The sequence below is a fragment of the Syngnathus acus genome, chromosome 9 (assembly GCF_901709675.1).
Source record: "Syngnathus acus chromosome 9, fSynAcu1.2, whole genome shotgun sequence".
NCBI classification, from domain to species: domain Eukaryota; kingdom Metazoa; phylum Chordata; class Actinopteri; order Syngnathiformes; family Syngnathidae; genus Syngnathus; species Syngnathus acus.
In genome coordinates, this window is record NC_051094.1 from 3,978,031 (window position 1) to 4,002,144 (window position 24,114).

Genomic DNA, 24,114 nt, shown 5'->3' on the forward strand with positions numbered 1-24,114 from the left:
TCAGCGCATGCGCATTCGAACCGCTTTTGTTGTTTCATTCCATTCCAGTATGGCGCTTAGCAAGACATTTGGGCAAAAACCTGTCAAATTCCAGCTGGAAGACGATGGGGATTTTTATATGATCGGCTCGGAGGTCGGTGTGTCTACATTTTATCCCCTTCTGCTCCATCTTCACCGCAGGGTTTTATTTATTTCAACTTTTTGTCGGATATTAGCTCGACCGCTAACGTTGCTAAGCGAAGTTGAGCGCATTCAAAAGTACTATATCATAAAGGCTATTCTTTCTAAAAAAAAAATTTTAAAAAAAATTAAAAAGTATTAGCACTTGCTTTAGGCTTTGAGAGCACTGCTTCTATATCCATTATGTTCATGTCGTGCTCGGGGTTTGCAGTCTACTCTTTGTGGACGAGCGTGTGTGGATTTGAATGAGTTAGCATGCTAAGGTTGTAGCTTCAAATACGCTCTACCAAAATGCGGAAAGAATTTGGAACTAGGGAGTCAAGACGGGTTTGACGCCAGATTAATCGCTTAAAGATTGGCTTTTAAGTGCCTCATGATGTTTTACAAGGCTGGGTTGTGATTTTAAATTAGTTTCTAATTAGGTGGGTTTCAAGATGGGGTTAGAAGCGTATTAGATTTTCAGGCTTCAAACGAGGCGTAGGGTTTAGTTAAACAAGTTCAATCCATGGTTGTGCTTTTAACGAGGCCTGGGGTTGCACATGAGGGCGTCATATCTTTCAAGGTTTGAAACAAGTGGTAGAGTATCAAACTAGCAAATTCAGGCCTCAACTTGGGTTTCAATTTTAAGATAGTGCTAGGGTTGGCTTTTAAATGATGGTTTCAAGTTTTTAAATGTTAAGGGCTGGCTTGAAAGTGCAGGTTCAAACCACAAGTTATTGTCAAGGAGCATAGTGTTAAGTCCAGAATGAATTTGTCCAGGCCGACCCTGATGTTTAACAGAATTAAATTGTGATTATTTAGCCAATTGACCAAATATGTCTTGAATGAAATTACTTTTTTATTTTTTAACTGTGATGTGATGCGTTGTGTTCAGGTGGGCAACTACTTGCGCATGTTCAGAGGATCCCTGTACAAGCGCTATCCGTCCCTGTGGAGGAAGTTGGCGTCGGTAGAGGAGCGCAAGAAGATTGTGGAGTCATCGCACGGTCAGTTTGTCGGCTCGGGCGGGGGCGTGGCCCGGGCATCGGCGCCGGTCAATCACGAGGCCTCGTCGGCCGTCTACTGCCTTCAGATCACGGCTACACGCAGCTAGCCACCAGCGTGACGCTGCTCAAGGCCAGCGAGGTGGAAGAGATTCTGGACGGCAACGACGACAAGTACAAAGCCGTCTCCATAAGCACCGAGCCTCCCGCATACTTGAGGTACGACGCCAAAACTGGGGTTGCAGTTTTAAAGGTACTCAATCTGGAGTTAGAGTTTTAAATCAGGTTGTCCAATTAGACTTTCAAGTCTGGGTTAGGAATGCAAATGAAGGATTTTGGAAAGAAGCCTGGGTTCTTGTTTTCAACTGCGCTTTATAGACAAGCGTTTGGGTTTTCAAACACAAGTTAGGCTTTTGCGGGTAAATAAAAGCTCATAACTAAAGTTTCATAGCAGGTTTAATATCTCAGGAAGAATTAGGATTTCCAGATGGGCGTTGGGCTCCAAATTAGGGTTGAGAGTTTCAGTCAAGATTAAGATTGCAGTCCAGTGTTTGGCTCAAAGGATATTTTGGACAATGGTGGCTCAGTGTTTTGCCGAGCATTCATTTCCTACTTTCCCCGTAGTCTTTGAACGTGACTTTTGTCTTGCGAGCAAAGTGCGCCCTCGTGTGGCTGAGTGGCGAACTGTGGGCACTATACAATAACATGTTTGTGCGCGTGTGTAACAATTGTCAACGCAGGGAACAGAAGGCCAAGAGGAACAGCCAGTGGGTTCCCACGCTGCCCAACAGCTCCCATCACCTGGACGCCGTACCCTGCTCCACCACCATCAACCGCACCCGTCTAGGTCGAGACAAGAAGAGGACATTCCCGCTCTGGTCAGCCTCCAACACTAGCACATTCTATGCATGCGAATCAGTGTGTGTGTTAATACAATTTCATGTGCGCGTGGTTCAGCTTTGACGACCACGACCCGGCGGTGATCCACGAGAACGCCACGCAGTCTGAAGTGCTGGTGCCCATCCGTCTGGACATGGAAATCGAAGGCCAGAAGCTTCGAGACGCGTTTACGTGGAATATGAATGGCATGTCGCACGTGCGCACACAACAACACGAATGACACCGTTAGGCGATGGTTCGGCTTTCAAGCAAAACTTAAGGGGAGTTTGTGTTGGGGTATCAAACAAAGTAGGTCTTAGTTTCAACCTTTGGTTAAGATTTTAAGCAAGTATGTGATTGCAACTCAAATCAAGTTGCGCCTCAAAATTCTAGAGGTAGGCTTTCAAGTTAGCAAGCTCATGTGATGCATTCAACTGTGGCTTTGGGCTTTTGTGTTAGCCTTTCAAACGGTGGACTGGCTTGCGAGCGGTTTAGAAGATTTCAGTTTGGAGTCACGTCTGCGTTTGGCCCTTATCCTAAAAATGTCGATTGTTGTCGATGCGGATCGCAGAGAAACTGATGACTCCCGAGATGTTTTCGGAGATCCTGTGCGACGATCTGGACCTCAACCCTTTGGCTTTCGTGCCCGCCATCGCTTCCGCCATTCGCCAGCAGATGGAGTCGTACCCCACCGACAGCATTCTGGATGAGCAGACGGACCAGAGGGTCATCATCAAGGTACATCGCCCGCCCGCCTGCCATCTTCTTTCCGTGCATAATGGCTGCCTCTCTCCCTTGCCGCCACCTCCAGCTCAACATCCACGTGGGCAACATCTCCCTGGTGGACCAGTTTGAGTGGGACATGTCGGAAAGGGACAACTCCCCGGAGAAGTTTGCGCTCAAGCTGTGCTCCGAGTTGGGTCTGGGAGGTGAGTTCGTCACCACCATCGCATACAGCATCAGGGGGCAGCTCAGCTGGCACCAGAGGACGTACGCCTTCAGGTAGGCCAAAGGCATCGCCGTCAGGGCCTCGCCAGACGCCTGACCTTTGCCGCTCCATCCACGCAGCGAGAACCCGCTCCCCACGGTGGAGATTGCCATCAGGAACACGGGTGACGCTGACCAGTGGTGCCCCTTGCTGGAGACGCTGACGGACGCTGAGATGGAGAAGAAGATCAGAGACCAAGACAGAAACACCAGGTGGGGGTCACAAGTAGAAAAGCGAAAAGACCAATCAAGGAAGAGTAAAAGAGTGTACAAGTTTGGCCAAGGTGCTACCTGTATTTTGTTCTTCTCTTTTCAGGCGAATGAGGCGACTCGCCAACACGGCGCCGGCCTGGTAGAGGAACATGATGCTTTATCGTCGGCAAAAACAACAATAGCGTCATGAGGGCACACGCACGCACGCACACACATACAGACACACGCACGCACACACATTCCACACACACACGTACACACACACACACAAAGAGCAAGAAGTCAGATAATATATTTATGTTGTATTTGTCCTCTTTTGTACGTTTGAATGATTCTTACAAAATAAACCAAAATAAACAAATGTTTTTCTTGTCAATACTTGAAACTCAGGAGGTGGCCATTTTTTCTTTTCCTGTTTGACACTAATTTCAAAATTCTGAGCTGGGGTGAAGGTTTCAAATTAGGGCTTCAACCCAGGGTTAAGGTTTCAAATTAGGGTTTGAAACTAGGATTGAGAATTTTGCGTAGGGTTTCAAAGGCAGGGTTGGGGTTTTCAATTAAGGTTTCAAACTAGGGTTAGGTTAGGTTTCAAATCAGGGGTTTTAAACAGGTTAGGGTTTGAAAGTAAGATTAGAGTTCGGACATGACTATGAATAAGGTATCAAATTAGGGTTTCCAACAGGTTAGGGTTTTAAACTAGGGCGAGGGTTTCAAAGTAAGATTAAAATGTCAAACTAGGGATAAGGACTCAAATTAAGGTTTCAGATAAATTAGGGTTTCAAATTATTGGTCGGCGTGTATAGTAGGGTTTTACTAAGATTAATATTTCAAATTAGGCTTCCTGTTTGTAACTGTCATGATTTAATATACCCATGTTTGTTTATCTTATGTTGTGCAACGTGTGTACATTGTTAAATACTCACATACGTTTGGGTTATTATGCCTCCTACTGTTCAGTTTGGGGATCGCATCGTGTGGCAGGAAGCAGTTAAAATTGTTTGGGTAATTGCGACAGGCGTGTGAGGAGAAGGACGGAAGCGTAAGATGCATGCACATGCAAACAATTTGGATTACTTGTATTTGCTCCTGAATTGCTGTTTGCAAGGCGAAGCGGTAAGAGTCCAAATGTCATCTGTGTCGTGTTGTACTTTGTGTCATTATGTATTTTTGTTCTAGTTTTAGTCGACACACAAGATTAGAGTTTCAAAAAGGGTTGCTGTTGAAGTCAAGTTCAAACTATGGTTAGGGTTCCATAGTAGGGTTTAAAACAAGGAATGAGGCTTTAAAGTAGGGTTTTGAATTAGAATGTGATTTTCAAAGAACAATTGGGGTTTCAAAATAGGGGTTTTAATTAGGTTAGGGTTCAAAGTGGTGTTTAAAATAGTGTTAAGGTTCAAAAGTAGGGTTCTGAAGTAGGATTAGTGTTGCAAAATAGGGTTAGGGTTTCAAGCGAGGCTTTAAAATACTTTAAAACAAAGGATTAAGGTAGAATTTCAAAGTAGGGTTAGTTTTTTAAAGTAGGCTTTCCAAACAGCAGTATGGTTTCAAAGTAGGGTTACAAATGAAAGTTTCAAGCCAAAATATTTAGTTTCAAAATTGTTTTATTTTGAAAAACTGTTGAAAAACGTCCTGAAGACGTGTTTACGATTAAGTAGCAAAATTAGTAAAAAAAAGAAAATTATATTTACAAAAAATGTTTGTGTATAAATATACAATATCATTACGACAATGATCATAAATTGTACCTTAATTGTTAATGGGTAAATTCATAACATGTGACTCTCGCGTAACAACTGCTCGTCAGTGACCTGCACCGACAAACACGGCGATCCCCGAACATGTCACGGCGAGGCCAAGGTGTCCGACTTGACCCCGGAAACCGATGGAAGTGCGTTTGGCTTGCAGACGGCGTCAAATGCAGCCTTTGGACATCAATGTGGGAGCGCCTGGGGTCGGGCGATTGGGAGGCGGCAGCCTGATGGCGGTCACACGTTTCGACAGCCGAAGAAGTCGACGCCCACATAGCGGGGGTAACCCTCCAGAGAGTTCATCGCCACTGGGTCGAATTTCCAGTACTGCCGTCCGCGGATGAAGTGAGCGTAGCCTGTCGAACAACATTTAGTTCTTAGCGTTACACACCGCTCCAAATACGAGCATCTTTAGGGCATTAAAATTCAAACGGCACTACAAGGCATCGTCGTTTCAAAACCGATTGTAAGGCATTACACGGAAAGAATGAGCATTTCTTTCCAAATAATTGTGCTTTTTCTCATTGAATTGGGAACTGTTATCGGAATCCAGTTATCAACAGTGATGTCGTAGCACCGCCCAAAGTTTCTCGGCAATGGCGCTATTGACTTAGCCTTGTTGTTTCCTAACGAATTGTAACCCAATCAAAGCACCAATCTCGTTTTACGCGCTAAATAGTGTTGGCGTTTTTTAACAAAATAGAACTCATCCAAAAACAACGTGCGTATGGTCCTGAACATTTGTACTGCAACATGACTCGGGCCTAACATTTAGCTTGTACCGTAAGCATCTCGGAAGGTGGCGTCCACGTCGGCGGGGATGCCGCCCCAGTCGCTCATGGCTCGCGGGTATGGCGATTCCAGGCGATTGTGTTGCGGGCTGAAGCGCCAGTAGTTGCCCGAGCCGAACACGTAGGTGTTGAAGTCCGGGTCGTCACCCCAGCGCAGCGTCGCCCGGACGCCCGCCTCGGGCAGCCCAAGGGCCCGTACGGACTCGGGCCCACGCACCTGCATCTGGGCGTCGAACACCCAGTAGTTGTCACCTACAAGAAGAGAAAATATCCTTGAATGAAGTTTCAAAACCGTTCATTGGCCCCAAAATGAGCAGGTTCACAAACCAAAAATGCGCTATATTCAGTTTTGATTATTTGAATTATAATATTTAAACTGTATTTCATATCTTTGAAAGGTTTCTTACAACATGGCATGAATTGATTAAAGCGTACCTTGAAAGAACCAAATGTTGCCTGCTTTGTCTTCGAAGGCGGCGTCTACATTGTTGCGAATCCCTCGCCAGTGACGTGACGCTAAGGCGGGATAGCCGCTTTCAAGATGGCCGTCACGGATGCGCCACACGTATCCCGACTTGAAGAAGAAAAGCTCGCCACGGATCATGGACGCAGCGTCGAAATCCGTCTGGCACGCGTCGGGCTAAACGAAACAACACATCAGTCAAACTGTAAAATGCAGCTGACGTACATTTATTAGCATGTATACCTCCGCGGCTGGCAAACTGTTAGCATGGCTAACCTTCAATGTTTGTGAGTAAAGCTGAAGTAATACATTTGGCTAACTAGTTGTTTAATAACATGCTCGCCAGTGTGGCTAATTTTCTATTTATACCTGCACAATGAATATTCATTAGCCTGTTAACTAGCCAACGTGATATATTCAATAGCATGTGTATCAGGCTAACATTTACTAGCGCGCATACTTGCCTTGCTACTTGTTTACGTATTAGCATGTTTAGTTGCCAGCATGTCATTCCAGCTTTAGTTTGCAATAGCGTGTATCTTAGCATATTGCTAACGCAGCCACGATAAGGTAAATCGACTCACATGCGGGAGGATCTCGTTTGTCTCGGGATGGGACTGGGCCGGAGGCGGCAGCGGCGTAGTGGGCAGCGGTGTGGGGCGCGTTCGGAGTCGCGTTCCATACAGGTACTGAATGCCGCGCTGATCGTCAAGGCTCAGCCTGAGCGGGTACGAGAAAGAGTAGTAGGCGGACATGATGGCTCCGGGCTCCTTCGAGTGAAGCAGGCCCAGGACGTGGCCGAACTCGTGAGCCGCCACCTGGAGAAGGTCCGTACCTAAGAAAAGACGTATGACTGTTAGTGTCATTGTATGGTGTTTGTTAGCATGATGATCATTAGCATGACTAATGTTGCTGCTGTTTGTTTGACCCATGTGGTTTCCGAGTGTCCAGGCCTCGTCGTAGTCAAAGTGGACATCTCCTTGTCGACGTGTTGTGGGGAAGAAGGCGTGAGCCAGGATCCCACCCGGGCCATCGAATGGGAGGTTGTCACCGTGCCAGTACCTGTGGGTCAGCAAAACAACAAAAAAAGGTTTTGTCTGTATTTAAAGCATGTCACAATTATACAGGAATTTGTTTTATATTATGAGAAAAAACTTCTAAGAAAAACTGAAGCGGTTATTTTGTTTGTTTGGGGAAACTGTTTGAATTCTATCACAAAATCTATTTTTTGGGAGAAAATAAGAAAAAAAAAAACCCTGAGATTTAAATCTTATACCAAAAATATTCAATATTCAGAGTAAAATAATAATTATGATTGAATGAGAATTAAGTTGTAATTAAGGTAAACATTTTAAAACATCGTTTGTCCACATTAAATAAGGTATTTGTCAGCGAGACGGCACCATTACGGTGGCACGACGTCCTAGCCAGGAAGTGTTTGCTGGGAAATCACAATTGCTCGGATACCTGGTGAAGTCGATGCGGATGTCGGCTTTGCCGACGTGGCTCTCGGTGAAAGTGAGCGGCGTCACGTCGCTCCAAATCTTCAGAGCTTCACGAAACACGCGTCTCACTTTCTCCTCGTCCATCTGCCACGGGAAGCGCACGATCCTGACAAAAACAGCCGCCACCATATTTTTCATTGGACTAGCCACAATTTACTCGCAGTTATTATGAGTCCTAATAATACTTAGCAACAGTGCATCACATTTATAGAGCACCTTTCTGGACAATCAAAGACCCTTTGCATTCTTCACATTGGCATAAAATAATTTGATGGGACTTTGCATAAATTCACAAGTAGTTTTATGATGGAAAAATGATGAGTTCATTGAAACGCACTGTTGAACAGGTCCAACTTGCCGAAGTAGCTATTTAACTTGTCGACCGATTTGGGGTCTAGTTTCCTGATTGCTTACAAATCACTCACTTTGTTGTTCATCTTTGCTAACGTACTGTTTAACTCGTAGTCTCACTCGCCTTCAAACTTGCCATCCAACGGTAACTAGCTAACTCTTTAGCTCGCCGTCTTAACTTGATGCCAAACTCAGTGGTGTCTCACTAAAATCTTCAACCCAAGCCACCCGATTAGACATGAAGAGCAAACGTTTGTGTTTAGCATGTTAGTGTATCAAACCTGTAGGTGAGGTTGTTCTTGTCCAGGCGTCCCCCGTAGAGGACAAAGCGTCTGCGCCGGTACCCTGGTGATAGGAGACGTCTCCGCCGGCTGCCAGGAAAGTCAGGAACTCCGCAACGGGGACGCTTCCCTGGCTTCCAAGTGCCGTTTGACAGCACGACATCCTTGAGGAGATTGTGGACCTGAGGGAGCTTGACTCGCTTCTTCAGCTCAGGAAATTTGGTAGAGACCTGCGACCATGAGTTGGAGCCAGTTAGTGCTAAGAAGGCGGGTTAAGTGTTAGAAGGAGAAATTGTGGAATGATCCTGGCGGGTTTGCAAGATAAACTCAAAGATTACACTAAAAGTATTTGATGCTGAAACAAAAATGCAGATCATCACAGATCCGTTTGGGCTGACTCAGCTGCTGTTTCTGTCTGTGTTTGACAATGGCGCAGCGCCAGGTAACCATTAACCTGACACTTTCTGCCGAGCGAGCAAACACGGCAAGAGCGGCTGTCTTTTTTTTAATCGTGTTACAGCATGCGAGTTGCAAAACATCCAGTCTGCGGAGCGAGATGCGGCGGCAAACAAGTCCGCACACGAATGCATTGCAAGTCTTGAGGGGCACCTGAAATAAGGTCACATGGGAAGTGCTTGGATCTTGGATGATGCTGTGGCTGGTTAGTCAAAATTTAAGATTGAAATAATTGATTCTGAGAACAGACATCGCTACCTTTTACACACCTAGCGCGGGCTAGCGAGATCAATGGCCACATTCTCCATATGCCTTTTTAGTTTCTGAATCGGAGTCTTTACAGTTTTGAAAACTCAAGAAATCATCCAAATATTACTTGAAAAAAACCAAAATATGAGACAAAAACTGCACAATTATCACAAATGATACAAATACATATTAAAAGTAACACAGAAAATCAGACAAAAAATATAATAAAAGTATTTAACACACAAAAAGAATATGTAAAAAAAAAAAAAAAAACAATGACGCAAACGTGTCCGTTAGCGACGTCAAATACGCAAGCAACGATAATAATTTGACAGCCAGGGAAAGCCGGCGTGTGTCGTAACCGGAGACGGCGTGTAACGTTGCTGCGCAAGGCGTGCACGGGCCCGTCAACACGCGGCAGACATAACAGGGTGGTCCTGGCAGGGACAGCGCGCGCGCCCCAATAACACACTCCGGGAAAACAAACGGTTGTAACATTTTTTTTCTGTCATTTAACACATAAGAAAAAGGATATTTAAATGTCACAAAACTTATGAGCAATTGTTAGCCTGATCGCATAACCGCCTGTCATTTCCAACTTACTGTCACCAAGGATGTGCGGTCAGGGGAGGCAGGGGAGGCTCTGCCTCACCTGTCATCATGACAAGTACAAATGAATATTTGTCAATTGATCTCTATATAGAACTAATTCTGAACATTTTTATAGTCAAAATTGCTGACATTGGATATTTCCTGTTCAAATACAAAGGTCAAATGCTTTATTTATTTTTTGCTAATGGACATACAACTACAGTAAAAGGGCACAGGTTGAGGCAGATAGTACTCTGCCGCACTGAAGGGGGCGTACGTGAGTCAACAGGTGATAAATGCTGCTCCATTTGTTGCTGGAGGTAGACGAGACAATGGATGTCACAAATAAAACACAGATGTCTGTTTTTTTTGCGCTAGGTAGCTAAAAGTGAAGTGAAGGAGGCGTTTTTGGAAGTGATGATAGACAAGCCCCTGCTGTAGCTACGTATGTTTTGGGCGTGTTGGAGAAATGCAGTTGTGAAAAGCTAGTCGCTCAAACTTATGACAGAAAGAAATTAAAGAAAAGGTGCCTAAACTAAAGGAAAATAAGGATTGTTACAACAAAATAACAGATTTTTGTGGGGAAGGATAGGCGCATGGACTTTATCTACAAATAAAGGTAAGGCCACAAACTGTGTGCGTGTGCGTGCGCGCACGCGCACCCAATTGAATAAGCGATCCTTTTGGGTCCATGAACTTGTAAATCCGATTCTTAAGGAGTCAGTGCCTCACCACCCATGAACCTCACCGCACGTCACTGAAGTCATGTCAGGTCCGAAACAACAACTCACCGGTGTCGCTTTGTGGTGGTGGCCAGTGACGACGGGCTGGCGCACGGCGGCAGCGCGCGCGTACTCGGGCCCGAGCACGGCGAGCGTGAGGATGAGGAGCCAGCGGCAGAGGAGGGCGCCGGACGCGTGCGCGCTCGTCCGCATATCGGCTGGCTGCAGCTCGTCGTGACGCGCGCTTGGCCGCCGCTTCAAGTCGTCCGCTGCAAACTTACTCCGCTTTAAATACCGCCTCGATGCTTCTTTGTTCTCCACGGGCCACCGTATACACACAAACTCACAGGCTGCGCGTTTGTTGGTCGACACCACGTGACTGTTAACCCCCTGCGTGCCTCATACTTTCACTTTGAAGTCCAACGCAATTTGAGCAATATTTGACATGGGGCCCATCATGGAGAACCCCTCAAAAGAACCCCTCAAAATGGAGAAAATTTTAACTACAAATGACTATTGTGTGACAAACTTTGGTTTCATAATGTCATGAAGGCAACGCCTAACTTTATTGACAGATAATTGTGCGGGGGAAAATTCAAACTGCCCTTTAAGACAACACCAAAATTTGAGTGCAAACTCACACAAAATATTGCACGATAAGATGTGTGAAATGTCTTCAAAACAAAGCAGACTTCTTGATGTGGGTTAGTGCCATGATCCTGTTTCCATCAGGGGAACTTTTATTTTTGCAGCTGGGACTTAAAAGCCCTTCTAAAGAGGGTCCGAGGAGTAAGGGGGGGCTGGGTTCAAGGGGAACCACCTCAAGCAGGAAAAAAAGGGGGGGGGGGATCCCTTCTGTGAATCACATTGAGATCATTAGTGAAATTGCAAGTGCTAATAATTGCACGTGGACGCTCAGCTTTCATGAGCAAACATGAGAAGGAGCCGCCAATAAAAACTGGCAAGAACCGTCGACCCAGGAAAGAAAATAAATATTTGAATCCTCACAATAGAGTAAGTCTTCATTATGTGATGACAAGGAGTAATAAAGCGTATCGGAAATCGAAACTCAATTTTAATCAGAAAACTAGTAACAACTTTATTGCAATGATAAAAAATCAATTAAAAAAAACTATCCTCAAAGCTAGTTTGAATCAGCAACATGAAATTTGGGAAGCCTATCATGAATAGTCCCATTAAAAGTCTGAAGAATCTATACTTGATGTTCACCGCGGGACATTTGTGTTCCATACTCAAAAGTCCAACGAAGAAGCGTGTTGCTCAGTCTTAATGACGTGAAAACGCACATACATTGCACACATGTCTCCAACTACTTTTCTTTATGAGGCAGTGAAATCAAGGCTTCCAGCACACGACAGACCGATCGCCATAAAGAGAGAAGCCAGCTTAGGCGTCAGGTTGCAAATATCTGGAATGACGTGACTTGGAACGAGAAACAAAGCAGGAGCTGAAAGGACGCAACACAGATCCCCTTTCATTAGCAGTGTATGAGTTAAGAAGCCATGATGGAGAAGACAGAGAAAGTCGGCCATTTTGGTTTGAAGTGGCCGTTTGAGGGTTAATAAATTAAACAATCTTTAACACATGACATGCACTGGTTCAACTCTGTACATGTTTATCAATCATGCAGGCGTCTGTTCAAAGCTCAACGTCAGCGTGATAACATGCACTCGTTGTTACTTTATTCATTACAGCAATAAAAGACATGGAGTGATGCCTCCGAGCAATCTTCTGCCCTACTTAGTCGTGAAGTTCGAGTAAAATAATATCAAGATAACCTGATGTGGTTGTTTTTATGGCCACACCTCTTTACTGCATTCATTGCTACGGCTAATGGACAAAGCATTGAAACTATGCCGAGGTCAATTTCCACAAGGATGGCTGCTGACATTCAATGCAGAATTTTTTCTTTGTTCAGATTTTTGGCAGGTAAAGCTGTTCACCTAGTAAAATTAATGCCCTGCATATGTTGTTGATGTTTCAATTGCAGGCTGAGTAAAGGACTAACTTATCTTATATCAGAGGCCCGCACAAATACCACTGAAGCGACCCGCATCCGCTAAAAGACGACATTGACCATAATCTCAACGACGATAACATCAATGACACACAAATGGCAAAAAGGTTGCCTACGAGGTGTGCTGGGGGCAGCGTCAAGAAGAGGGACGCCTCCCGCAAGTAGGATGACTTTCCATGAAGCACAAAACTCCAATGAACTGTTTTCTGGGGTTTGTGGGTGGTCCTGAGGCGCAAGGTCAAAGGTCACAAGTGAACTGGCCGTCGTGTGTCCGCTGATGATGCATTGTGAGACAACGGCAGCGGCAGAATCAAGCTTCCTATCTTGAAGAAGCATCAGCAAAGTTTTTTGAGTTGATGTCAGCATAGTTTTTTTTTTTGCAAACAGAGCATGTGTGTGCGTGCGTATGTGTGTGTCTTAATGGGAAGCAGACGCCAGGATTTGTGTGTGCGTGCGTGCCGAAGGTATTAAGCGACATCCTCGGTTTCTGATGGGATCCCATTTGACCGCTTGCCGCTGTTTGCAAGCTAATGAGGTGACGGCGTTGAATTCAAAGCAACTTCCTGGTGGTCACGGCGCAATTACCGACGAATGATTTGTTAGCTCGTTTTTCTGCAGATTATTTAGAAAATCTGAGCTATGTTAAAAGAGAGTCTTAGTATTAGCAACAAACAATCCATGGCGGTCTTTTTTCTTCTTTTTGCTGAACAATAAATTATCGACTGATTATGATATTGACTGATCTATTGGACCAGTTTTGTCTTTGTCTTTGGCCTTTTTTTTTTTTTTTTTTTAATTAATCCATTGTTGTAGCCAAGAGCGCTGGGTTTGCATTTGCACCAATAAAGTTTTGACACCATGTTTTTTTTTTTTTTTACTTTCTATTTGTCAAGTTACTAATTAAATCAGTCACGCTCAACTTTCCGCCATTTTGTCGTCACCTTCCCGCCGCGTTCAGATACTTCATGTCTGTCAACAGAACTCACCAAGCCATCAACAAGAGCGAGGGCGCTCTCTAGTGGCCGTTAGCAGCAGCGCCAACAAAACACGTCGACAAAGCAGAAGTTCTCTGACTGTGACATCACATCTCTTGTTGAAAGCAATTAGGTCACGTTCTAATCTGACGTGCGGGGGAAAACCGGCATTTGAATTCGATTTAAACACCCGTTCAGGCGAGTGCCCGGGTTAAAAGTTGAGTTTTCTGTCATGTGCCTGAAGGCATCACCTCCCAGCTCCTTGCCCCTTGCCCCTTGCCTGTCACAACTCAAGTGTTCATTTTATAAAAGATTCATATGAAAGAAGCAAAATAAATAAACATTGAATTAACCATTAACCATGGCGGATGAAATCACCGAAATTTTGGACACGGACAAGTTGTTTCTAAAACAAATACGATATTTGGAGGAGCAGCTGGAGAAGTAAGATAATTGTTAGACAACAATGCTAGCTTGCGAGGTAGCTTGATAGCCTTTATGTGCGGATTTTACCAATAATTTACCATAAATAAAAAGGAACAATGGTTATAAAATCAGAATAGTGGCTTAATTTTTTTTTCTTTGTTATGTGTAGGTTACAAATCCAGAAAACAGTCGGAGGTCAGCAACCAACAATTATTTTAAGAAATTAATCTGTTGGTTTTTCAAAATTGATCAAACTGGATTTAGGGAAAAATTGACGGTGCAAAACGTGCACAAACATAAAACGATTAAGATTCGGTTCTTGGTTTGGGCTGTAACGTGTTGGAAAATGGATCATTTCCAAATGAAATTAGATGTTTGCAAGTGTCTTATTTTGATTTTACGCAAAAAGTAGCCATTTCTTAAATGGCGTTTTTATCCATTCTTACATCCTAGTGATGCTGCGAAACGCCATTCGTCACGGCCAAAGTACTGTTCCAGTTGAAAGTCCGAACAAACAAACCAAGAATGCACGGAATACAGTACCCGGATTTTGTTCCTGTCTGATAGCTTAAACCGAGTGCCTCGGTTGGTAACCTCTGAATGCTCGGCTAGGAAAATATTCCAAGTTGCTTTTTGTGCTGCTGTCACAGTCGGATATGAAGTCAACACAACCGTACACAACCGTTCCAATTTCCATAAAGACTTGCATTCTTAGGAAGAACCTATGTTCAGAGGAAGACCGTTCTTGGCGAGTTCATGTCTTTCGCGTTCTTCATAATGTGAAATGGGCAGCCTGTTTGCTTTTATGGAGGACTACAGAAATCTGGGTGTATTTACTGAGTTTGGAATGAAGACGACTTGGACAAGTTCTACAAGATCTCTCGAGGATTAATCAATTTAATTTGATGTTGAGATTAGTTGTTGGTGTTGATTAGTTGTCGCACCTCAAGTCGGGTACAGAGCATTGACCGAATTAGCATTAGAACAGGTTAGCATCTTAAAAACCTTTGTCTACGTATCGGCTCATCCAGGTTTGTATTTTCTCACAGATGCCAGACCAAATGCGAAGAGCTGGAGAACCAAGTCCAGGACCTGCTGTACGAGCAGCGGGTGTTGCGCAAGGACAAGGCGGACGTGACACGCTACCTGAAGCGCTCGCTGGACGCCAAAGACAAGAAAGTGGAGATGCTGATGGAGCAGGTGGAGAGCCAGCAGGAGGCGGCGGAGCGTCAAAAAGAATGTATGGAGCAGCTGGAGGCCACGGTACAGCAGCTGGAGGCGCGCATCCAGGAGCTCAACAGTGAAATCTGCACGCAAGGTCAGAGCGCAGAAACATACAATGGAAACTAGCTATCTTGTACAAAGGACAAACGTTGTTGTTCGATTTCTTCTCGCCCTTCTTCTCAGTGGAGAAGCTGGAGGCTCAGGCTGGGCAGCTGGTGGCTCTGGAGGAGAAGCTGGTGAAGCAGAAGCAGGACCAGGAGGCCTCCATCCGCCACCTCAAGGAGGAAGCCGAGCGAGACAAGACCAAGTAACGTCTCCTTCCTCCTCTTCCCCACCTCCCTCAGCAGGGTGGAGTATGAATCTTGTTGTTCCGGCAGCATGATCGCCGAGACCATGAGGAACATGGAGGTGGTGTTTGAGGACAAGATGGGCAAGGTGCTGCAGCAGGAGCGGGAGGAGAACAGCGAGAAGATGCTTCAGCTGAAAAAGATGCTGGGAGAAAACATGACCCTGTGGGAGGAGAAGGACGTAATGCAGAAGAGAGAGCTGGAACTCTACTGCGAGGTCAGCCGACTCCAAGAGGAGCTCGTCAAGAAGCCCAGACGCAAGCTCATCCGCAGGAAGGTCAGGACATACGCGTACACATATGTACATGGGCGACTCGGTACTAAGACTTCTTCTCCATGTTGTTCTTCTTCACAGTGAGCAATCATGTCAAATGATCTTCTACTGAACTTTCAAAAAGAACTGTTAACCTGCTGGAGCAACAACAAAGTCGATAGGACCAAGAGGCGTAACGACACGTCATGTTCACGGTGGCCTCCAGCAAGACAACGTTGTGAAAGAGCTGCACACGTTATCTCACTGCCTTCAAACTACTAAAGTGTCATGAAACGACTTGAAAAACTGTCATGGAAACTCCATAAGTTCTCATAAAAACAGCAGAAATTGTCAAGCGACTCAATTAGCTAGCTGATAGACAAAGCAACACAAAATGAAATACTACATAACACTAACACACACGGGATGGCGTGACATGGTGTGGAATGATTGTCGCTTAGATTACAGTGAGACAAACACAAAGATTCCGGAATGTTCCGTAAATATTGAGGCATTTGGGAATTGGAATGATGAGACCACCCATCAGCTCCTTGCGAGCAAACAGAAAACCTTGCAAGATGCGAGTAGACGCATACTCACTACACGTATGACAATACACGACAAAATTAAAAACGACACAACAGATGATACCAAAAAAATGCGACACTACATTTCACTAGATAACATTACACTCAATTACAATGAAAGAGGAGCTGCGGCTGAAGTTGGCTGTAAACGCGCCCACAGTGGCGCAGCCTGCCCACTGATGCGCTGGCCTGCGCTCATCTCTATATTTACCAAAACTGGCCTAACATCCAACAAGCCAGCGCTGGATCTACGTAACAAAAATCAGTGACACAACGTGATAAATTGTTTTACAGGTCACGAGCTGACAGGAGAGTATGATTAACTAAGCAGAGCACCAATCAGCAGCTTACTTAAGACTCCGCCCCTTGAAATTCAATGCTGTGACTTGTTCATGTTTGACTCCCGGGAGAATCACAAGTATTTCCTCCACAATAACGGGCTGCCCTAATCTCTCTTCCTCATTTTCATTCTTCTATGTGTGTGTGTGTGCGTGCGTGAACTGAGTGCAATGTGATCAATATCTCCAGGGTGTTTTTCAAAACACAGTTGTTAACTGAAAGCACATGTCAGTGTTTTGCCTGCCTCAGGGTAAGACTTTCAGCATTCAAAAGTTGACACAAAGTCAATCTAAGTTTGGCTATAAAGCTTAAAATGTCTCGTGTAGAATTTATGTTTCATCCAGAAATTTCACCCAAGGTTTTATTAGCACTGCGAGGGAAAAAGAAAAATGTTTCAGTACGACGTGATTGAACTTTTCCCCTGTTTGCGCCTCCAGAAAGGGGTCAGTTAAAGGGGGCGTGTCTACCAAGAGCTACAAAACCTGGTTGCGCCAGCAGCTACATTGCTGTCAGTCAAGATGGAATTGTATCTCGACCTTCGCTCGCAGCCCTGCCGCTCTTTGTTCATATTCGCTCGACTCAACTCTATTCCCTTTGAATTCAAGCTTGTAGACCTTGCCAAAGGTACACACACGCGCACGCGCACCTACACATGTCTTGACATTAAGTTTACAGAACGATTTGCGTGTGTGCCTGCAAGGGGAGCAGTATGGCGAAGAGTTTGGAAAGATCAGCCCGATAAGGAAAGTTCCGGTAATGAAGGACGGCGACTTTGTCCTGACGGAGAGGTAAATAAAAACCTTGGGAACAACGACACGGTTTCTCCGTTGGAAGGTACTTGGATTAAAAGGGAAGACGAAGATTCGAATTTTCATAGGCATGACATTAGTGACTATGTGAAAGGGAATAGAGGAAAACCAGAAATGTCAATTTTTTTTTCTGTTTTCTGGTCTCTTGGATCATAACAGCTCCCTAATCAGGATGGAGTGTTTGGAGTGGCTAAGGTTGCTTTTTTTCCCCAGCGTGGCCATCCTTCAGTACCTGGCTGAAAAGCACGCGTGCAGCCTTCCTGACCACTGGTACCCAGCCGACCTGCAGAAGCGGGCACGAGTCAATGAATATTTGTCCTGGCAGCAGATGAATCTGCGAGCTCACGGGTCAAAGGTTTTCCTGCTCAAGGTAAAATTTGTTTTTCTTTGTGAGAATTAGCGATTCCGATGTGGATGCTTCTAGTCTGCGCACCTTGGCCACCAGGGGCAGTACAGGCCCGTGGACATACTACATGGAGGTGGTCCTCAAGCAGCTCAGACCTTTTTGATAGTAAAATCATATCTCTAGGAAAAAAAAAAAAAAAATGGGGGGCAGCCATTTTGGATTTGGGGGCTGCAATCTTAGAATTTTGGATTGTATTTTGAAAAGAGAGGGATTGAATAGGACTTGGAAAAATGTGTGTGTGTCAGAACATGTACCCACTGGTGATGGGCCAGGAGGTCCCAAAGGACAAGATGTCATCTGCCGTAGAGGAGCTGAGCCAGTCTGTGGATGTGCTGGAAAAATGTTTCCTTGGTGAAAACCTGTTCTTGTGTGGCACCTCCATCTCCCTGGCTGATTTGGTGGCTATAGCTGAGATCATGCAGGTGACGGAACCTCAATACAAAACAACAAACTAATTAGCTAACAAACTAGCAAATTAAACAACAAACAAATTAAATAGCCACTAACTGACACACGACTAACCAACTTTCTATCTACGTAAATTGAGTAATACACTAGCTACTGTGGTGAATTCTCTTCGATGGTCAGCTGGTCTTCCAAACCAACGGTGAAAAAGTGGCTGGCTTGGGGAAGGAAAACTTCAGTCACACACGGCTGGTTGGGGAAAGATTTTATTCAACCGATGTCAGAGAGAAGTGTCTCGCGCCCTAGCCAAGATGTCGAGTCCTTTGTCTACTCTCGCCGTAAAACTTATACTCTTGCGCTTCCCTTTACTCGGGCTGTTGGGTGACCTATGACCCCGCAGCCTCCCTAACTCTACACGGTGCATATCTTAGCAGTTGTTAATGGAAACCAGATGTGTCTGGTGCCAATGAGCCTACATTCCTGGACCAAGCCCCAAACAATCCCACACGAACCTGACCCGAACATGACCCGGTCACACTTAGTCTTACTAGTGAGATATACATTGCTTGCATGATACCAGAATAAAAATTCACAACATTACCTATTTTACAATAGCAAAATAGCTTTGTTTCTTCCTTTTTTTTAAAAAAATCTGTGATTTGAAATCTGATTTGTGTGTTGTTGTATTTAGCCTGTGAGCAGTGGCGTGGACGTGTTCTCAGGGCGTCCTAAACTGTTTGCCTGGCACGAGCGCGTAAAGAAAGAAGTTGGCCATGCGCTTTTTGACGAGGCCAACGCTGCCATCATGCTGAGCGGCGGCGTGGAGCAGTCGCTGCGTGAACAAGGATTACCCCAAATCTTCAAGGACAAATTCAAGAAAGCTTTCTTGTAAAATAAAAAGATTAGAACACGTTTATTGAAAGCTCATTATAAACATTTCATATATTATATTCATATATATATATATATTATATTCATCGATTATATTTTTATTTGTAGTACAGCAGATACAATTGGACGAGAAGGCCGGTTGTTGTAATTATATCTAATGACCTCTAGATGTCACTGTTTCTCCACTTGATTACCTCACCGTCTCCCTTTTCTGACTTTGTAGTTTGTATGCATGTTGACATGATAGCAAACCTGTAAATGTTTGAAAGCTATAAAAACGGAATAAAATCAAATGTTAAGGGCTTGTACAAAAACAAAAATGATCAAGTCTATCGATAAAACGAGGCCACGTGACAGCTGCACTTTATGTTTTGAATTTTTGACTGGTTGGCGTCACGTGGGAACAAAACTTTCACTTAGATGTTTTTCAACAGGTGCATTTAGCATATCTTTATGATTTCATAAAGTAGATAATTATGTTGGGGTCTTGTACAAAAAAAAACCCAGAACAAACAAATGTTATACATTTTTCACAGCTGCAGTTTGTCAATCAAACGTGACCACGTGACCTGCCTCAAGCCACAACACCGCAGAGCGGAAGAAATCTGGCGTACGCCTAAAAATTCTAGTTCCGGTCTAAGAACGTTGGTATCAACGAGAAAATGGTCACGCTGTGCAGCTACGAGACTACCAAACTGGTCCGCATCCACAGCGTCCCGCTGGGCACGCTCAAGTGGATCCTGAACGCAACGGTGCTGCTTTTCATATGGTGACGTCGCACTATCCTCTTTTGAGCCTACTTAATTAAAAAACATCGTGAATATTATTTAATCATATTCGATAGAAACATTTTCAACGTGTGTTTTGAAATTTTGGCTGTTTGGTTGGCGTGGGAACAAAACTATCACTTTTTTCCCAACACGCGCATCTTTATGACTTCATAAAGTGAATAATTAACGTGTCCCGATTTACTTATTTTTAATTTTGTACTATGCGTTCATAATTTGATTTCTTTTGTCTTCAATGAAATGCATTATTTGATTAAATATGTGAATGCATACAATAGCTAAATGGACAAAATGTGCAGGCTATCTTACAAGATTGGACAATGCTGAATGGGCAAAATGTGTGAGCTAGCATGCAAAATGAAAATACAATAGTATATATTAGACATGCTAAATGGGCAGACATGTGGTAGCATGCTCATTCGTGGGTAATGTGTGTGTAATAAGTGTTGTTTTTCTTGTTAGCCTGTTGATGTTGTGGAACAGGAAGTACCAACAATTTGATCAGGTGGTCAGCTCTGTGACCGCGAAGGTGAAGGGCGTGTCGCACATGCAGTTGCCCAGTGAGGGGGCCGTTATCTGGGACGAGGCGGACTTTAGCGGCTCCTTGCAGGTCAGAGATCCCCCAAACGTTTGAACGTTGTTGCTCATGTCTTTCTTTGAGCCTCTGATTGGCTGTGTTCATTTGGACTTGGTCATGGGTTCTTAATGCTTTATATTTTTGGTGTGTCTCTGTGATACCTTCAACCAAACGATAGACAGGCCTACCAAATTTCATATTGCTAAGTCAAACTGGCTTTGAGGGAGCTGAATGAATTCTTGTGCACCTCCTCTGCGTAACATTTTCGAACACATACTTCATTGTTTTCCGCATTTGCGGCTGTTGTCATCTTAGGACAAGAACTCTTTCTTTGTGGTCACCAACTTGATTGTGACCAAGCACCAGAAGCAAGGAAGATGCGCTGAGGTACCTCATCATAATGACGTGTTGTCATGGCGACTCATCTTAAAGCAAATATTTTGATATTTTGACTCTCAGTCACCTTCTAGTGGCCGGCGGTGCCAACATCACAATGACTGCAAGCAAGGGGCCTGGGACCAGCACAGCCATGGTATTTTGCATTTACGCGTTCATGCAACACCATAAAAAGTGGACGTTATCAAAAGCTCACCTTGCGACCTCGCCCAGGGATACAGACGGGCTCGTGCATCAAGTTCGACGCATTGGACAGAACGTGTGAGGTAGCGGCTTGGTGCCCTGTCGAAGCCAAAAGCAAGCCGCCAAGGTACACGCGGGCAGTTTCTACTTCCTGTCAGTAAGCACTGTTCAATGTTAAAATGACCAGTGCACACTGCACTACATGTAGGCTAGCTAGGTCAGTACATAAGCTAGCATGCTAAATGGATACAGTAGTGAGCATATAGGTCAATAGTAAACATGCAGGCTAGTTTGCCAAATGTAAAGATGTAAATAAGTGCTCGCTAACATACTAAACAAACAAAGTAGGTATCGTGTGGGCTAGCTTGCCAATTGTCCACACTAGTAAACATTTAGCCTTTCATGCTAAATGCTATGTATCATGCAAACAAAGGTGCGCGTGTGTCCGCGCAGGCCTGCTCTGCTAGCGTCTGCTGAGAAGTTCACAGTGCTTATCAAAAATAATATACGATTTCCTGCCTTCAACTTCATCAGGTGATATTTTAACGCATATTTTTCTCCATCAAACGGGAATGCTGTAGTCATGTATGTTGTGGTCTACCTGGTAGGAGGAACATCTTACCTGAGATGAACGCATCCTACCTGCGTGGATGTCAGCGGGCGAACAACTCTTTGTGTCCAATTTTCACCCTGGGAGACATCGTCAACCGGGCCGGGGAAAACTTTTCAACCTTGGCGGTGGAGGTACGAAGAGGATCGCTGGTAACGTTCTGTGTCGACGCTTGCAGCAACACATTTGCATCTGGTACCAACATGCTCACACTTAGCATGAACTTGTTTGCACCTAGCATTATCAATAATAGTCAACCGGCCGGGCTCACTCGCTATCGACAAGTGTTGCCAGCCAACTGACTTGCTCATCGGGGTCCACAGGGGGGCGTGATAGGCATCCAGATTAAATGGGACTGCAATTTGGACCATCTGACCAGACACTGCCTGCCTGCCTACTCCTTCCGACGTCTGGACCAGAAGGAAAGCAACAAGACCCTCTACCCTGGCTTTAGCTTCAGGTACCATTTCAAGAGTCGAATATTCCTCAACGTGATTATTCATGTTTGTCAAATGAATGTCAGGTTTGCAAGGTACAAGCCGGTGAATGGCGTGGAAGAGAGGACTCTTTACAAAGCTTACGGCATCCGCTTTGACATCATGGTTTTTGGACAGGTCGTAGTTATTACTCATATGAATGACTTATTTCATCATTTTTATGAGGTACATTTTTCTTCCAGGCGGGAAAGTTCAGCATCATTCAGCTTATTCTCTACATTGGCTCAACCTTGTCCTACTACGCTATGGTAGGATCCCTCGGTATCAATATTTACCGACCGATTCCCACTTGGTGTATTAAGTCAATTATTTTAAGCCGCCTTGGATGACGTCAGGCGGCAATATTAACTGCTTATAGTTTGATGACGTTTCTTCCAACTTTGTCCATCACCTGCACTTGCAGACGACAGTTTTGATGGACTGGGTGATCAGAAGCAGCTGCTGCGTGGCCGAGGCAGGACGGAACTACTCCGAGAGGAAAGTGGAGTCCATCCCGGACAAAAAGGAGGTTTGACATGCTCGTGTCATGTGATATTTAAAGCAGTAGGTTAACGGCTTCTCGTGCGTTTCAGTGCATCCTGTGCGTGTCGTACGTGGACGAGGACGACATCCGTTTGGTGAAAATGTCTCATAAGAAACGCTTACAGGACGTCAAGACCATTCGTGTTCAGGCACGACGGGTAAATTAAAAATCATCGAGTATTAATCATGTCCCACCCGGTATCACATGTTGTTGAATGTTGCAAACACGTGTTGCTTGCACTTAGTGTCAATTTAGCAGATATCGTATTCGCACTAGGTATCGACTGGTTTGCTCCGATGTCGTTAGGCCAGATATTTTTCTTTCAACACAATTTCTCCCATAATTTCCCATCTTTGTTCTGCCAGGAGGACGTTGGGCACATGACCGCCACAGTTTGCCTCCTAACTGACCCTCAGTCCTCCCCTCCTCCGTTCCCCAAACACTGCGCCCGTCCTCCAAGTTGGTGTATGTGCGGCGGTTGCAGCGCCTCGCCCTTCCCACAGGAGGAGCTGTGCTGCCGGCACAGCAGCCAGGGCGCCTGCGTGGCCTCGTCTGGGCTTTTTGACAAGCTCTTACTCCAGCGCACCTTGCTGGAGGCGCTGCTCCTCTATCGAGAACCCCTCGCTCAGACGCCACCCAGTGCCGCCGCGCTACGCCGCTGCGCTTACCGCCAATACGTGGCGTGGAGGTTGGGGGTCCCGCCGGCCGACACACACCCTGCCATTCCACGCTGCTGTGTGATAAGGATCAGGGAGGCCTTCCCTAGTCCGGATGGACAATACGGCGGATTCACCTTGGCTAACTAAGTGGAAATGTGGACCGAGGAGGACTTTGTCCAATATACCAGCTCAACAGCACATTTTGTATGGATCATGTCGTATATGTTTGAAACTTGAGACAAACGCTGAGCAACATTCTGAGATAACAATACAAGCATCATTTCAATAAAAAGAAAATATTTTCTAACTCATGTTTTTTCCCCCCCAGTTGTTGACTTTAAATTGTTTATTCTCCACATCCCCTGATCTTAACAACCAGGAGGGCAAGGAAAAATTCAAAATCACAACTGCGGAAAAAGGAAGATGCCCTCTGTCGTCATGGCAGTGTCTGCAAGGAGGAGGACATTTTACATCAGGTACCTTATCACCCAGCATCAAACAGCTTGGCCGCAAGAATCCTTGACTGGACTTGTAATGTTCATATTATTCAACACAGAAAAGTGTTAAAATTATAATTTGTCGTGTTTCTTATCAACAACTAAATTGAATGAGAGTCCGAAACCTTGTACTTTTTAATGAACAGTGGCCGAACAAAGCACAACACACTTTTATATGCGCATACAACATAAACTGCGCTGAGATGTATCAGTCCGCAGAGGAAAATAGTTCCAAACACTCCACTGTATGCATAAATACATAAACTCAATGGTACAACTACGTACG

At 44.8% G+C, this 24,114-nt stretch overlaps 5 protein-coding genes across 9 annotated transcripts; 4 read left to right on the forward strand and 1 right to left on the reverse strand.

The window, feature by feature from the left end:
* On the forward strand, nt 1-3,603 carry LOC119127241 (SWI/SNF-related matrix-associated actin-dependent regulator of chromatin subfamily B member 1). 2 transcript variants are annotated; one of them, XR_005098774.1, is made up of 10 exons: nt 1-133; nt 1,055-1,166; nt 1,253-1,382; nt 1,904-2,041; nt 2,121-2,248; nt 2,614-2,780; nt 2,854-3,044; nt 3,111-3,242; nt 3,346-3,456; nt 3,500-3,603. XR_005098774.1 is itself a non-coding variant. In XM_037259121.1 (9 exons), exons 1-9 carry the CDS (start codon nt 8-10, stop codon nt 3,383-3,385), a joined length of 1,164 nt encoding a protein of 387 aa, XP_037115016.1. In that variant the 5' UTR covers nt 1-7; the 3' UTR covers nt 3,386-3,603. The 2 variants fall into 2 exon arrangements, 1 of the variants encoding a protein (XP_037115016.1); XM_037259121.1 differs by having other exon boundaries at nt 3,346-3,603.
* Nucleotides 3,604-3,673: 70 nt separating this feature from the next.
* LOC119127299 (golgin subfamily A member 6-like protein 1) lies at nt 3,674-16,726 on the forward strand. 2 transcript variants are annotated; one of them, XM_037259210.1, is made up of 5 exons: nt 3,674-4,355; nt 14,887-15,155; nt 15,245-15,368; nt 15,439-15,685; nt 15,764-16,726. In XM_037259210.1, the coding sequence occupies exons 2-5, from the start codon at nt 15,023-15,025 to the stop codon at nt 15,764-15,766; spliced, it is 507 nt and encodes a 168-aa protein (XP_037115105.1). In that variant the 5' UTR covers nt 3,674-4,355; nt 14,887-15,022; the 3' UTR covers nt 15,767-16,726. The 2 variants fall into 2 exon arrangements, with proteins under 2 accessions (XP_037115105.1, XP_037115106.1); XM_037259211.1 differs by lacking the exon at nt 3,674-4,355 and adding an exon at nt 9,803-10,296.
* Nucleotides 4,826-10,750, reverse strand: LOC119127208 (stromelysin-3-like). Its single transcript, XM_037259061.1, has 8 exons — nt 10,469-10,750; nt 8,382-8,611; nt 7,712-7,855; nt 7,173-7,306; nt 6,829-7,079; nt 6,217-6,421; nt 5,773-6,033; nt 4,826-5,346 (listed from the first exon to the last, which is right to left on the reverse strand). The coding sequence occupies exons 1-8, from the start codon at nt 10,610-10,612 to the stop codon at nt 5,228-5,230; spliced, it is 1,488 nt and encodes a 495-aa protein (XP_037114956.1). The 5' UTR covers nt 10,613-10,750; the 3' UTR covers nt 4,826-5,227.
* A 324-nt stretch (nt 16,727-17,050) lies between the features above and the next one.
* Nucleotides 17,051-19,121, forward strand: LOC119127282 (glutathione S-transferase theta-3-like). Its single transcript, XM_037259186.1, has 5 exons — nt 17,051-17,211; nt 17,288-17,375; nt 17,610-17,766; nt 18,048-18,224; nt 18,899-19,121. Exons 1-5 carry the CDS (start codon nt 17,106-17,108, stop codon nt 19,097-19,099), a joined length of 729 nt encoding a protein of 242 aa, XP_037115081.1. The 5' UTR covers nt 17,051-17,105; the 3' UTR covers nt 19,100-19,121.
* A 98-nt stretch (nt 19,122-19,219) lies between these two features.
* On the forward strand, nt 19,220-23,788 carry p2rx7 (purinergic receptor P2X, ligand-gated ion channel, 7). 3 transcript variants are annotated; one of them, XR_005098770.1, is made up of 14 exons: nt 19,220-19,867; nt 20,349-20,496; nt 20,779-20,850; nt 20,923-20,995; nt 21,073-21,169; nt 21,496-21,576; nt 21,651-21,786; nt 21,976-22,112; nt 22,176-22,266; nt 22,332-22,397; nt 22,553-22,657; nt 22,722-22,829; nt 23,038-23,535; nt 23,660-23,788. XR_005098770.1 is itself a non-coding variant. In XM_037259048.1 (13 exons), the coding sequence occupies exons 1-13, from the start codon at nt 19,761-19,763 to the stop codon at nt 23,476-23,478; spliced, it is 1,662 nt and encodes a 553-aa protein (XP_037114943.1). In that variant the 5' UTR covers nt 19,220-19,760; the 3' UTR covers nt 23,479-23,642. The 3 variants fall into 3 exon arrangements, 2 of the variants coding, with proteins under 2 accessions (XP_037114943.1, XP_037114944.1); XM_037259048.1 differs by lacking the exon at nt 23,660-23,788 and having other exon boundaries at nt 23,038-23,642; XM_037259049.1 differs by lacking the exon at nt 23,660-23,788 and having other exon boundaries at nt 19,220-19,850; nt 23,038-23,642.
* The last annotated feature ends 326 nt before the right edge of the window (nt 23,789-24,114 follow it).